At 39.8% G+C, this 16,033-nt stretch overlaps 2 protein-coding genes across 2 annotated transcripts in view; one reads left to right on the top strand and one right to left on the bottom strand.

The window, feature by feature from the left end:
- SLC22A3 (solute carrier family 22 member 3) overlaps positions 1-8,569 on the top strand; it is a 28,468-nt gene extending 19,899 nt beyond the window's left edge. The window contains 5 exon segments of the mRNA XM_083372955.1: positions 2,524-2,632; positions 4,616-4,728; positions 7,273-7,372; positions 8,235-8,253; positions 8,255-8,569. Coding sequence (XP_083229081.1) covers positions 2,524-2,632; positions 4,616-4,728; positions 7,273-7,372; positions 8,235-8,253; positions 8,255-8,290 — 377 coding nt within the window. The 3' untranslated portion in view covers positions 8,291-8,569.
- A 3,288-nt stretch (positions 8,570-11,857) lies between these two features.
- The window catches only part of PLG (plasminogen), a gene marked incomplete at both ends in the record, with an annotated part of 29,569 nt that continues 25,393 nt past the window's right edge, over positions 11,858-16,033 (bottom strand). The window contains 3 exons of the mRNA XM_083372943.1: positions 11,858-12,019; positions 12,943-13,088; positions 14,104-14,210. Of these exons, the coding sequence (XP_083229069.1) occupies positions 11,858-12,019; positions 12,943-13,088; positions 14,104-14,210 (415 nt within the window). The remainder of the gene's footprint in view (positions 12,020-12,942; positions 13,089-14,103; positions 14,211-16,033) is intronic.

Below are 16,033 nucleotides of genomic sequence, written 5' to 3' on the forward strand. Positions count from 1 at the left end.
GATTTCCTTGGCAGGTTGCTAATGTCTTTTTGCAATACTGTATTTCTTTTTTCCTCTCTAATTCTCAGTTAAACCAACAGCCCCAGATCAACTGCAGGTGGCTCAGTGCTGCCATCAGCTGCAGTAAAATCAACAGTACAAGCGGAGTGATTTGGATCTGTCCCTTAATGCCATCTGGAAATAATGGGCCCTATGAAAACAAAGACTAGAACTCAAGGGGGAAAGAAAAAACAAAAAACGAAATAATTCTTCTCTATTTTTAGTAAAGCTTATCAGTTCCCTTTGGGGCAAACCTGAGAGTTTGCGGATTTTAACAATAATGCTATTTGCACCAAGAACAAGAATCCTTAACAGGATAACAATACATAGTTATTGAAAAGTAAATTTCAGCAGGACCAGTATTCTTCCTCTCCACCCAAAATGAACAATTTACAGTTATATTTTCTCCCCTTTTTCAAACACTGCAGTCTTTTAAGCTGCAGTTAAAGGTAAAGGTAAAGTTTTCCCCACACATGCGTGCTAGTCATTTCCAACTCTAGGGGCCAGTGCTCATTTCAGTTTCGAAGCCGAAGAGCCAGCGCTTGTCCGAGGACGTCTCCGTGGTCATGTGGCCGGCATGACTAGATGCCAAAGGCGCACGGAACGCTGTTACCTTCCCACCGTAGTGGTCCCTATTTTTCTACTTGCATTTTTACGTGCTTTCGAACTGCTAGGTTGGCAGAAGCTGGGACGAGTAACAGGTGCTCAACTCTGTTACGCGGCACTCGGGATTCGACCCGCCAAACTGCCGACCTTCTGATCGACAAGCTGCAATTACAAGGGGAAAAAAGAGATTCATTTGATGTTATTTTCTGTTGTGCAGATAGTAAAAGTTATTCCTCTCAGCTAAAAATGATTTGCATCATGTCTTTAAGGGGGCAGGTGAAAGTTCATATATTTATTGTATTAACATACTGTGATGGCTTCACTGGAATAAAGTTTATATGTATTCACCCTGTTCAAGCAGGAGACCCTATACCATTTCAGACAAATGGCTTTCCAGTTTCTTCTTAAAAGCCTCCAGTGATGGAGCCCCCACAATTTCTGACTGGATAGTTGTTCTCACTGTTAGGAACTTGGTTCTCTCTTTGATTAGTTTCCAGCCATTGCTTCTGCTCTGCCTTCAGGTGTTTTGTACAGTAGATTGACTCCCTCTTCTTTGTGGCAGCCAGTGCTGGGATTCAAATATGTGAACAACCGGTTCTCTGTGTGGATGCCAATTCTGGAAGCCCGTTCTGGGCCTGGGCAACAAAAAATTAGCTACTGGTTCTGCTGAAGTGGTGTGAACTGGCTGAATCCCACCACTGGTGGCAGCCCCTTGCAGATGCTGCAACCATTGTAAATAAGAGACAGTTGCCAAGATCCTGAATTGCAATCATGTGAGTCAGGGTGGTGGTGGGTGGTGTGACAATCACAACTACAAGGGTGGGTTGTAAGTCACTTTTCCCGAGGCCATCTTAACTTCAAACCATCATTAAACAAACATTCATAAGTCAAGGTCCACTGTATACCTGTGATCTTAAAGATAAATCTAAACTTCCGAAGCATTCTTAGACAGTGTTTCTGTTCAGAATGGCAGAATATTTCTACTATGAACACTAACCCTCATGCAAATTCTTTGTTAATAAAACTTGCCACCTAGAGATTGTGAGGATTAAAGGTACTAGATGAATTGCATTATTATTATTATTATTATTATTATTATTATTATTATTATTATTATTATTATTATTATTATTATTATTATAATATAAGTGCCCCGGAGGTGCTTTTTGAAAAGCACCTCCGGGGCACTTATATTTTAATAATAATAATAATTTCTTCTTGTTTTTTCTTTGGAAACATTTTGCTTCTCATTAACAAGAAGCCTTTTTAGTTCTGGCTGAATGGTGGGGAATGGAAGTATTTATATTCCTTAGCAATCATCTGGTCATTGGCGCTCTTAAGGTCAGTCTGTATCATTAAAATCACTAAAAACTGGGCTATTTTCTCAGGCCTTAAGACAGGGGTCTTCAAATGTGGCACTTTTATGACTTGTGGACTTTAACTCCCAGAATTCCTCAGCCAGGCTCGCTGGCTGAGGAATTCTGTGAGTTGAAGTCCACAAGTCATAAAAGGGTCAAGTTTGAAGACCCTTGCCTTAAGATAAGGTGGTTATTGGAATCCCCTGTACTTAAATCTGGCTTTGTACCTGTTTGTTTTGTTCTGGCTAATCTCTCTCTTTTATATGTACTGGTTTTTTAAAAATTTGTAATCCACCCAGAATCATGAAGAAATTGAGCAGCCTTGAGCCTGGATAGTAAATACTTAAATGACTCTGAAATCAATCTCTTTGGCTAATTTATTTGGAAGATGATTCATGAAATAACAATTGTCAGACACCAAGATAATAAAATCAGTTAAGGTATAGGATCGTGATGCCTGGGTCCCAAGTTAAGTGAATTTTTTAAACATTTTCTTTCTGCATACTGTGTATCTCAACAGATATACCATGGTTAAGTACAGCAGTAGCCATCTTGGCAAGATTGGGGATCACTATCACTTTTGAACTTGTGTATCTCGTGAATAGTGAACTGTATCCTACAGTTTTCAGGTAAGTGGAATCTACGTGTTGAGCAATTTTCAGAAGATCACAGAAAAAAAATCAGCTTTTTCTCTGAAGGCATTTTAAAAGTAAGAAATAATATTTAACAAGAAAGTGGCTCATAGAGTTGCAGGGCAATCCTAATGTCTATACATATTGAGAAGTGAACCCTATTTTATTCAATATGATGTAATCATTAATAAATATATAAAAGATTGGGACTCTAGAGAAGAGGCAATTCACAGGTCATGAGCTATATGCAACTGTCAATACCCTATTTCAGGGGTGTCAAACTCAATTTCATTGAGGGCCGCATCAGCATTGCGGTTGCCCTCAGGGGGCCGGGTGGGTATGGCCAGGGTGGGCGTGGCCTACTGGGTGGGCATGGCTAGAGTGCATATGGCCTACTGGGTGGTCATGGCCAGCTCTACATCAAGGGTGCCTATGGGGGCCTTGGCATGAGTGGGACAGATCTGAGGGTCTCTGGCAGAAGGAGGGTCTCTGGGCCAGGGCCAAGGCAGAGGGGGCCGTTCCATCACTGTTTCCAGGATGGCTTCGCGGGCCACATGAAACGACTTCGCAGGCCGGATCCAGTCCCCGGGCCTTGTGTTTGACATGTCTGCCCTATTTGGATCAGCTTACAACATCCCCTAAATCAAAACAAATTTACCTTAAGAGATAGGCTTATTTCTCAGCCTTTTTGTCACTTTTCCAGAAGTGGGGAAAATAGTTTCCTACTTTAATGTCATTATGTTTCACCAAGCAATGTAAAAGGCCAATCCAGTATTAACTCATTAGTTTTCTAATTCTTACAAATTAAGACATTTAATGAAACTTATCTGGAAAGTGTCTGATTCCCTCCAGTTCTGAATGCGTGGACATTTCCATACAAAGGTTTATGTGAAAGTGTTTGTGATCCACTATTTGTAATGGTGTGTATTAAACTTTGTGGCAAAATTGGTCTTTTCTTGGAAATATCAGTTTTCTAGGACTTTTTAGTGGCCTCTGTTTTGCCATTTGTAGGAGGTCTTCCTTATTCAGATCCAGTCTTCAGGGCCTCAAGTGCTCTAACAGCAAGAGAAATTTGCATTTCCCCTCAGAGGAGCCTGCCTTCCTTCCTTCCTTCCTTCCTTCCTTCCTTCCTTCCTTCCTTCCTTCCTTCCTTCCTTCTCCCTTCCTTCCTTCCTTCCTTCCTTCCTTCCTCCTTCCTTTCTTCCCTCCATCCCTTCTCCCTTCCTTCGCTTTCTCATTTCCTCCCTCCCTCCCTCCCTCCCTCCCTTCCTTTTTGTTTTAATTCCATTTATTTTAAAGATTTATACAGCTGCCTATCTTATGCAATGTAACTTTGGACAGTTCACAAAAAAACCCCACAGATAATTCTTTCCCCTCCAATCCATTCTTTCCTCCATTCCAAATGTTCAATGTAGTTGAATGGTTATTTGCGAGATACTTCAAGTGGTTGTTTTGACCAAACATGTCCTGAATGAAAAACCAGCTTCCTTCTTTTGGACTGAAAAGCCTTTTATGAGGTATCAGATTTTTGCAACCAGGTACTTTTCCTGATACAGTACCTCCACCCATGCTGCTATAGAGGATGGAGTGGGTTGAAGGGAAGATATTTTTCTAAAGATTGCCTACAACCAGACATTAAGAGGAGATGCTGAAGCCTTGGGAGAAGGAGAGATTAATGGTTGCTTTGGAACCTACAGGCGGGAGATGGAATAAGACAAAGTGCTCATCAGTGGGATTATGAGCTACCAATAAGAGTTCAAGAGCTTCTGTTTTGCAAATGGAAAGCTAATCTTTCCTAGTTTTCTGGATACACCACAGATGAGTCAAAGACAAGTAGGTAGCAAGCAAAGGATCACATGCGTGATAGATACCTTGCACACCTATGGGAAAATTCCTTGTATATGGTGAAAAGAAGTAAATATGTTCATCTGAAACTCAAAACTATACATGATAAGTAAGATGTTTTCTTTTCTTTTACAGAAATTTTGGTGTTTCGCTATGTTCAGGAATGTGTGACATAGGGGGCACGGTAGCCCCATTTCTGCTTTACCGATTAGCAGACATCTGGTCAGAGCTTCCTCTGATTGTCTACTGTAAGAAATTATTTCAAAATTTGCTTTTCTTTTGCCAGTTTGGAAGAAAGATCAAGGCTGATGCTACCTCAGAACTAAATGAAAACCATACAATACAATGAGCAAATGCACACACCGACACCTGTGTTTAAACCAACTTTGAAAGGGAATTTTCAGAAAACAGGGTAGGGGGTTTGGGAGGCAATGTGTATTATCTGCACTGTATCCTCCTTCTTTGTACGTTCTTTGTAAAATATCTTTACAAAGATACAAACACATCTGGAATTCTGCATAAAGGCAAGTAGTTTGGAGGAGAGGAAGTTGCAGGAATGGCTGAAGGGGGTGGGATTTAATTTCTTTTGTTATTACGTCCCATGGAAATGGCTCCTTTCCAAAGTCAAATCACCATACACAATCAGTGTTTAGGTGCACGTTTGCATAAAAAGTGATCTTTTTACTCAGGATGATGATGAATCTACAATACAGGTAGTGTTCAACTTACAGGCATTTGGTTAGTGACAATGGCATTGAAAAAAGTGACTTAGGATGGGTTTTTATATGACTGTCACACCATCCCCTGGGTCACAAGATCAATTATCAAGTTCTTGGCAACTAGCTTGTGTTTATGACAGTTGCACTGTCCCGGAGGTCACTATTTGTAACCTTCCCAGCTGGCTTCTTACAAGCAAAGTCAATGGGGAAAGACAGATTAGCTTAATAACTACATTGATTCAGTTAACTGTGGTTAAAAAAAAGGTGATAACATGGGACAAAATTCACTTTACAACTGCCTTGCTTAGCAATGGAAATTTGGGGCTCAATTGGAGTTGTAAATTGAGAATGGGGGCTGGACTAGAAGACCTCCAAGGTCCCTTCCAACTCTATTCTGATTCTGAGAAGTACCTCTATTTTATTTTATTTTGTCCAGGAATTTAGTTTCCCGTAAGAATACTGTGCATTTCAAAAAAGACCTCCATGTTGGTGATCTCACCACATTCAGTTCTATATACTCTCAATTAAAGAAGAGAATAAACTTTGTTGAGGACTGGAATTTATTTTTAATGGAATTCATCTATGACTGAGACCACTGTTTTACAATGAAATCAAAACAAATGGTTATTATACTATTCCTTAAACAAAATAATTATATTAACCAATCCTTATATTTTAATTCTAAGTGCAACAGTTTCTGCACTTTTCTAAGTGCAACAGCTAGTCCTGAAATCCTAATGAACCAGAAAAGTTTAAATTATAGCATTCTTGCTAGGAGAACACAATAACAAATCACATCCATATTGTTATCAAGAAAATGGCATGGTTGTACCTATGTAGTCAGCAGGAGTTGAGCTCAGCTCGAGTAACCTGACACTACATCTTTCCAAGCATCATTTACAACAAATATGACCCTAACAAGTATGGAATTTGTAAACCATCATAACTGTGGAACTCTGGCTTGGGAAAAATTGACTTATGGATCACCATTTATAGCAGGGGTGTCAAACTCAATTTCATTGAGGGCCGCATCAGCATTGCGGTTGCCCTCAAGGGGCCGGGTGGGTGTGGCCTGGGTGGCCGTGGCCTACTGGGTGGGCGTGGCTAGAGTGTGTATGGCCTACTGGGTGGGCGTGGCCAGCTCTCCATGGCTCGCATCAAGGGTGCCTATGGGGGCCTGGGCAAGAGTGGGACAGATCTGAGGGTCTCTGGCAGGAGGAGGGTCTCTGGGCCAGGGCCAAGGCAGTGGGGGCCGTTCCCTCACTGTTTCCAGGATGGCTTCGCGGGCCGCATGAAACCACTTCACGGGCCGGATCTGGCCCCGGGGCCTTGTGTTTGACACGTCTGATCTATAGGGCTATGACAGGATTCTATTTCAGTTCTGCCTCTTATATATGCACCATGTCTGCTAGAACAATTCATTGTCAAGACTGAATTGTTTAGCCCAAATCCTATTTCTGATGCAACTGGATAAATTATATTTTAAATATATAAAACGTGGTGGCTCAGAAGGGACGTGGTGGCTCAGTGGGTTAGGACACTGAGCTTGTCGATCAGAAGGTCAGCAGTTTGGCAGGTCAAATCCCAAGTGCTGCGTAACAGAGTGAGTGCCTGTTACTTGTCCCAGCTTCTGCCAACCTAGCAGTTCGAAAGCACGTAAAAATGCAAGTAGAAAAATAGGGACCACTACGGCGGGAAGGTAACAGCGTTCTGTGCGCCTTTGGCGTCCAGTCATGCCAGCCACATGACCACGGAGACATCCTCGGACAAGTGCTGGCTCTTCAGCTTTGAAACGGAGATGAACACCAGCCCCTAGATTTGGAAATGACTAGCATACATATGTGGGGGAACCTTTACCTTTACCTAAATATATAAGATGCTGCCTCAATGGAATATTTCATGGGATTGGATGAATTCTTTAATCACCTTTTCTTTTCTTGCTCCTTACATAAAAAAACCCCCTATTTAAACTGTAGGTTTATTTTTTCCCCCCAGCACAAACAGTAGAATTACAAGAAAATTCCAGGACAAATTTCTAATGCTTGATATATTACTCACTTCATTTTTTCATAGGCGGACTTTCTCTTCTCTGTGGGATTCTGGTGCTACTTTTACCTGAGACCAAGGGGCAGCCCTTACCAGAGACAGTGGAAGACGTAGAGAAAATGTCAAGGTACTGACTAAGTATCCTTAGCAGAAAATATATGTATCCTTAGATATTCTTGCATATCTGCTGGAAAATTCAGCCTTCCAATGATTAATTCTAGACTTTAGGTCTAGTTCAACAATTGTTGAGAGACTTAGCACAAACTCTACACTAAATACGTATGCATCTTTGTGTGTGTGTGAATTCATGCACCTAAACATCCATGTATGACCTGGCAAGGAGCAGCAGAGGAGCAGAGGCAATTAATCCCCCCTCCCTCCCACAGCATGAGTAAAATTGTCTTAGCACAGACGTAAGCTGGTTATGACATGCAAATTTTACCTTCTTCCAAGAAAATGAAAGCAGCATTTGTTTTCGACCGTTACCATTCTAATTATCACAATTCTTCAAAATAGGTTAGGCTAAAAATAATAGATCAGTTTGTACTCACATTAAGCTATTGATTATTTTTATACCATTTGGTGATTAAGCCATAAAAGCTAGGTTCAACTAAGCCAGTATGGCTGAATACATACAGCATGGTAAGCCAAAACAAGTCACCTTATACTTATGGTGTCATGCTAGATGTGTTGGACTTGCAATGTTATCTCCTTGGTTTAGTCTGACCACAGCACCCCTAATTTAGGAGAGAGAAGAATCAATATTCATCGGTTCACTGGTACAGGAGGAAATTCATTTGTAACTTCATTCATGAACCCAGTCTACATTTGGCCCTCTTGAGCTGCCTATTTTAAAACATGCCAGTGCACATTACAAAGTAAGATTCAGTCTCAAAAATTAATTACTTTAAAGAAACAGCATTTCTGTTTAAATCGGTCTGCCCAATAAAGTTAATTGCTTATAAACTTTTTTTTCCTTCTCTACACAGTTTCAATGGCTGTTGTGAAAAAAAACAAGCAGCAAAATTCCAGCAAAGAAATTTGACCTTTTGTTAAAACTGCAAAGCCTCATGAGCTACCCGGTTTTCAAATTCATGACTGCTGGACACCATTTTCTTTTTGGAGGAGATGGATTCAATTGTGTCATAAGCCCTAAACGAACCTTTTTATAAAGTAAGCATAGAATTTTTCTATGGGATAAATATGAACATATTTTCAGAACCTATTGTTTCCAGATAGGGAACTATTATAAATGGCTCTCATAGAAGAGTAATCACTTTCATTAAATATTTTGTTCTATTGTCAGCTTACATGGAATCAACCAAAAGCCATTCATTTCATTCATTGGAACAGGATCAGAATGGAATTTTTAAAACGTTTTCAAAGAAATATGTTCCTTATTTCAAAGGTACATATAAATAAAGACCTTTTTACAAGAAGTGTAGGAATTACCTCTGCTTCCTATGGATTCAGAACAACATGTGTATCACCTTTATCCTCACAATGATGCTGTGGTGTGAATAAGACTATAAAATTGTTTCTTGATGCAGACTCAACATGGACTTTCACGTTGGCCTGGGGATTAGAAATTAGCTTTCTATTAGAAACAGCTTTCCATGAAACAGCAGAGTTTAGCACTACAAGCTGGTGTTAAATTGCTAGCCTGTCTCTGGATGAACCCAAGTTCCTGAGATTAGCCCAGCCACAGTTAAAAAAGTTAAAGATGCAAAAAATGCAGGTGCTGTTAATACTTAAGTTTACTTAAGTTCTTGATATGAATGAAGGTGAAAAATATGTGTCCCAGGATAATGTTGGCTTGGTCACTGGGACCAAAGGTTTAGTCTTTCGAACTTTTGGACTTGTGCCGGATTTGGATCAGACAGACATCAGGCTCACATAGAAGATATGGAGAAGGAAATTCGCTCTTTAGGGTTTTTTTACCATCCTCCAGAGGAAATTCCTTCCTTTGAGGGTTTTAAATAATAATAATAATAAACCTTTATTGTCAAAGTACAACATGTGTACATTGAGATTAGCTGAGCCTCCCCCAAAGTTGCTTTGGGTAAAAGTTCCTCCAGAAGCAAAAGCCATTTCAAATTCAAATGAATATATAACTAACGTAACTAACTTTGCTTGCATTATAGCTGTGTGCTGAATATAAAGCCAGATTAAATCTCTTCTCTGATTTCTTTCTGAAGATTTATGGGCCCATTGTTTTCTCCTCCCACACCCAGCAACTGGTCAGAAATTATAAACTGATGATCAGCTGACTTTGCCTGGAGAAAAGTAGCTGGCCAAGCAGTGTGTCTACAAGGACGTAATCTTAAATAATGAATAAAAGAAAAAGAGTAAAATTTAGACTGCAATTTAAATGCTTTTGGATGCTTTTGAACAAAATGAATGAAAAAACCTGGCAACCTTGAGACTTGTGGACTTCAACTCCCAGAATTCCCTAGCCAGCATGACTGGCTGAGGGATTCTGGGAGTTGAAGTTCACAAGTCTTAAAGTTGCCAGGTTTGGAGACACCCCCCCTCCCCCAGACTTAAGCAATAACTATTTTAAATTCTAAACAGTAGTCTTAGTCCAGCAAATAAAATGTTTCTTGTAGTTGTATTGAATCAGAAACAGGCTACTTTTCCATTTAATATAATGAAGAGTAACAACCTGCCCATACAGGCACTCCAAGTCCCTTGAACAATGTTTTTCCCTCTATCAGCTTGCACAATCTGTTATAAGGCAGGTTTTACTCCTCTCCTGGGTAACTTTGTCCCTCATCCACTGGAGGAGGTCTCTATGAAGGCATGCATGTCTGCTTTAGCATCCATTAGAGTAATGGTCCACATTGAGTAGGCCAAATGCACCCTTTGTTGTGCCTAAGAATCTCTCTCCCATCTAGACCAACCAACTTCTCTACTCTAGCTTAATGTCATGAAACTTAATGTCATGAAACGAGCAGAATATCCCGTTCTTTGGTCTTTGCTTTTAAAAGCTAAAATTGTTTATTTTCTAGAACACACTTTATCATTTCTTGTATGCCAGATTTTTACTACACTCCTTTTCCAAATAAATGAGGTTTTTTTTGTAATACACAATGACCTGTTTTGCACCGGGTTGTTCAGAAGTCTTGTTACAAGCACAAAAGCTGAATCAAAAATTCTAAACCAGACCAATAATTTGGATTATTAGATCTGAACTGAAAAAAAATCAGACAATCACTAGGTGACAGCAGACGGATCTAGAATACTCTTGCTCTCCACTCCTGATTAACTGCTTTGAAGCTCAGACTTCATAACCCCATTATAGGAGGCAATACTAAGATCAAAACTAGCATTCCCTTAAAACTTCCCTTAGATTTTAACACTTTTTCTTGAAGCAAAAGCCATTTCAATTTTTTCACACATACATAACTAACATTACTTGCATTATAATTCAGCACCGAATATAAAGCCAGATTAAATCTCCTATCTGGTTTCTCTCTGGTCAGTTACAGGGTCCACGCGTTATACTGGGCCAGGCTTTCTTTTTAGCCATGGTTTTAGATGCACTCTAAAAGTGACTCAAAGCAAGTCAGACAAAATAATATATAAAACAGAAATAGTCAGAGAGGGATGTTGTATATGCATATTCAAATAACTTGGAGAAACATTTCTTGGTGAATTTTCACTCATGGTGCTCATGAAACAGAATGAGCAATGAATGTAAGGCAGCATTAAAGATGATGCCATTTGTAGAAAGAATTTAATCTGAATCATTGAATTGAATCATAGCCATCCAACACTGCTGTACAGAAATTTTGTAGAAATCCTTCTCCATGTCATCTTAAGAAAGAGTCTTTCCTTTTGAGACACATTGTGTTCTTCTGGATACTAGGTAGGTAGATTGGTAGGTAAGTAAATTAGATAGATGATGATGATGATGATGATGGAGGAGGAGGAGGAGGATGGATGGGTGGATGGGTGACCTAGATGGATGCATGATAAGATAGAGAGACAGACCAGACAGATAGAGATTAGAGATAGCAATAGCACTTAGACTTATGTACTACTTCACAGTGTTTTACAATCCTCTCTAAGTGGTTTACAGAATCAGCACATTGCCCCCAACAATCTGGGTCTTCATTTTACCAACCTCGGAAGGATGGAAGGCTGAGTCAACCTTGAGCCGGTCAGGACTGAACTGCTGGCAGTGAGCAGTAAGTTAGCTTGCAATACTGCATTCTACCACTGCTCCTGATAGAAAGATGATCAGACAGAAAGACAGACAGGCAGGCAGGCAGACAAACAGACAGATGACCTAGATGTCATGTGTCCCACAGATCAAAAGTCACACTATATTATATCGAAAGTTTTCCTCCTTCAGTGGCTGTTAATCCTGCCAAATGCCAGTGATTCAATTTCCTCAGATTTTCTACATCATAACTAACACAGCTTACTGCTCCACAAACTCAGGCATCTTGTAAACCAGTGTTAACCAACCGACAAAGAAAAGGATGCTTACAGGATATTCATGATATTTATTTTTACATTCATGTAAATGATTTCATTATATTGCACTTCACTCCTCCTTATTCTTCTTTCTCTTTGTTGATTTCGGCAAGAGGTTATGGACAGCTCAATTTTCACTCAGTGTTTTTTGGATCCATGTAATAAAGCGAGACACTCGCGCATAAACGCCAGGTTTCATGGGCTGGGCACAGCCCAGACCCCAGGAGGTGACTCCATGTAGCACATATCGTCCTTCCTCTTCACAGACCAGAGGTCCACCACTGTCACCCTGGAACCAAGTATTTAGAAAAATGAACCAGGAGTGCAAGAGAAATCAACATAGCCCTAAGATAAGTTACACATCATTCTCACTGGATGATTTTTATTGCCTGACAATCTCTTACCAAGCTAATCATAAAAAGGACTTCATGAGGGTCAAACTGGACCCAAAGGGGGGATGTTATACAATGTCATGTTATACAAATAACACGAACTGGATGGGTTCTTAAGTCAGAGGATCACAGCAGATATTTATTTAATTAATTGGCTGATTGATCTAGCCACCTATCTCAGTACGTGCCTCTGGATGGCTCACAACATCAAAAGAAATAAAAGTACACACAAAGATAAAATAAACAAGAAATAAAGCAAATAGTGCTGGAGAATCATAAAAACATCCTCAATATAGCCTGGAAACCTGGTTTCGGGATACATATGGAGATAAAATGAATCTTTTCTTCACTTGCTGTAATAATGAGAGGGAAAGGCCCTGTGAAGGTGGCATTTTCATTAGGAAAAACATTGAAATATCCTTGGGTTTATCTACAAAGCCAACATATAATACTAAAAGCTATGGAATCAGTTACCGGTTGAGCTCCGGATGGCGCCCGATCTTCGCTCCTTTCGCCGCGATCTAAAAACATTCTTATTCGAACAAGCCGGCCTGGCCTGAGGGGGGATTGGTGGGGTTTTTTACTGTTGTCTTATTGGGGTTTTAATATTGTATTGATTGTTTTTAGTGGGCATGTATTTAATCCTTTTTTAATTTTTGTAACTCGGTATCTGAGTCCTTCGGGAGAAGGGCAGTATAGAAATATTATTAAATAAATAAATAAATAAATAAATAAATAAATAAATAAATAAATAAATAAATAAATAAATAAATAAATAAAAGGTTTCCTCCTTCAGTGGTAGGATGGAAACATATCTTACCTGACAGCTATCAGCTATGCCATCAATATTACCAGCACAAAGTTCATGGTTACGGACTCTGTTATTTAGAAACTCAGGCCGATTACACACTTTATTTTCAATGACAGGGAAGCCAGTCTCTTTAAGGAAGCCTTCTCCACCAGTTCCTTTGAAAAGCAGAGGGGAGGGAGGAAATAATGAAAGGAAAACCCATACAGGATAATGTATGTTTCCTGATTTGGTAAGAAGGAGAGCAGCTATATTGTTCTAGCTTCTGTGTTTGTTTTTTAATGGAAATGTTACTTAAAGCTTCAGGATGCAGGCATAATTTGTCCAGGGTATAAAAGAAAACCAATATTATTCTAATATGCTCAGGGAAGCATTGTCCTCACCAAATATGGCACTATATTAAAAAAAAACTCCCTTTTTTATCACCATTATTCCCTGAAAATTCCATATGACTGCTAACTGGCAGCTCAGAAATTTTTTTTTAAAAATAATCCTTTGCTGCCATCTGGTGGTCATATGGATTTTGCAGTCCAAATCTAGTTTAGGAAATCCTCATTTAGCAATCACAAGTGAAACCACCACAGTACTTATGATCTTACTTCAGCTTTACAGATCTGTGAAGGTCATAAATGTGAGCACTTGTCACAAAGTTACTTTTTCATCACCATCATAACTGCAAATGGTCACTATTACTCTTAACCAAGTGTTTTGTAAAATATTTTCTTATTAAATCATATGGCTGTCCATGCTAAAAACAGAAATGTGTCTAATTTGTGTGGGGTTGTATAGTCTCTAATGCAAGTAGAATTCCTTTACTTGTTAAATTAATACTGATTTTTATCTTAGCCATCACTGTGATGGAATTTACCTATCCAAGAACCATCCAGAAGCCTGAAACATCCTATTGTAAAGTACACCCCTTTAATAAAGATTTTTCTTCCCCAAATTTCCCATAGTAACTAAATTGTGTTGTGTCCAGATAATAAATATAAAAGCATTCATTCATTTTTATTCATGCATTCCAAGTCTCCCCGGATGTATAAAAGAGAAAATCCATTGATAAAAATTCATCAGTTTTATAAACTGATAAAAAAGATGGGAAGAGGAATGGAAGAATTGTAGCAACAGAATGGTGGATATTTTGGATTTTTTAGCCTCTCTGAGGTTACTCACCTTTTGTTTCACCCCATCCTGTGACATAACATTCTGACCCACCAGCTACAACAACATTTGCTGAAGGCAAGCAGGCTGGAATGACTTCATTGGTGATCGTTACTGGGCTGGAAGAAAAACGATATTGCCCCTCTTTTCATTCTAGTCACTCTATTGTATTACACTATGTGTTTAATTTAATTTAATTTAATTTAATAACATTTATATACCGCCCTTCTCCCTGAGGACTCAGGGCGGTTCACAGGGCAGAATAAAATACCAAATACAAACATTAAAAAGAGATTAAACAATAGCCCTAGTTAAAACATGTATGTGTCTTGCCTTTATAATTTTTTTGCAAATAACCCACCGTGGCGAAACCAACATCCAACACAACATCCAACACACTGCCCCACAACGACAACCCTATGAGGTGAGCTGAGGCTGAGGGAAGAGAGTGACTCTCCCAAGTTCACCCAGCTGGCTCTCATGGCTGAGGCAGGACTTGAACTCATGGTCTCTTGCTTTCTAGTATTGTGCTTTAACCACTAGACCAAACTGGCTTAGTAGCTGCTGATTGGTTAGTTACTGGATATTTTTTTAAACAAAACATTCCTAGGAGGCTAAAGTTTACACCTTGTGAAGTCAGCTTACTTGCCAGTTCCTTAAGCACATGAAACTTCAGAATCTGACCTCTAAAAGGAATATAAACATAACATTTACATAAATGCAGTAGCTGTAATTGAGCATTGTATGGTATATCTCCCTGTTTCAGCTAGTCTGTTCTTCAAGTTAAACAACTCTGGCTACTGTAGTCACTTTCTGAAAGGAAGATAAAAGGTAAAGGTAAAGGTTCCCCCGCACATGCGTGCTAGTTGTTTCCGACTCTAGGGGCCGGTGCTCATCTCCATTTCAAAGCCGAAGAGCCAGCGCTTGTCCGAGGACGTCTCCGTGGTCATGTGGCCGGCATGACTAGACGCCATAGGCGCATGGAACGCTGTTACCTTCCCACCGTAGTGGTCCCTATTTTTCTACTTGCATTTTTACGTGCTTTCGAACTGCTAGGTTGGCAGAAGCTGGGACGAGTAACAGGCGCTCACTCTGTTACTCGGCACTCGGGATTTGACCCGCCAAACTGCCGACCATCTGATCGACAAGCTCAGCATCCTAACCCACTGAGCCACCGCATCCCTTGAAAGAAAGATAACCTCGTATAACAGGTAAGAGGGTTGCACTTCATAATTAGCTTTGAGCCATCCTTCGTAAAAGCGCTGTCTCTAGGAGACAATCCTTGATATGACAGAACTGAATCTTAATGTTGTATGAATAAAGAACTAGAAACTATTAACTAGTTTCAGCGTCATTGTCGTCTCTAGTGCAGTGTTTCTCAACCGTGGCAACTTTAAGATGGGTGGGCTTCAACTCCCAACTCCCAGGCTGGCTGGGGAATTCTGAGCGCTAAAGCCCACCCATCTTAAAGCTGAGAAACCCTGCTCTACTGTGGCTCTTTTGTGAAGTCAGCCTATTCCACATTGTCTGCTATTTTCTAGCAAAAAACCCACAAATACCTCAAATGGATCTTCCCAAGCGGGCTGAAAAAAGCCTGGGTTTTGAAATGAGATACAGGTGGTCCTTGACTTGCAGCCATAATAGAGTCCGAATGTTCTGTTGCTAAGCAAGACAGTTGTTAAGTGAGTTTTGCCCCATTTTACAACCTTTATTGCTACAGTTGTTAAGTGAATCACTGTCGTTGTTAAGATAGTAACACAGTTGTTAAGTGAATCTGGCTTCCCCATTGACTTTGTTTGTGAGAAAGTCGCAAAAGATGATCACATGACCCCAGGACACTGCAACTGTCATAAATATAAACCAGTTGCCTAGCATCATGTGACCATGGGGATGCCACAATGGTCATTAAGGATAAAAATGGTCATAAGTCACTTTTTTCAGT

This window comes from Vipera ursinii (assembly GCF_947247035.1).
Source record: "Vipera ursinii genome assembly, chromosome: 1".
Lineage (NCBI taxonomy): Eukaryota > Metazoa > Chordata > Lepidosauria > Squamata > Viperidae > Vipera > Vipera ursinii.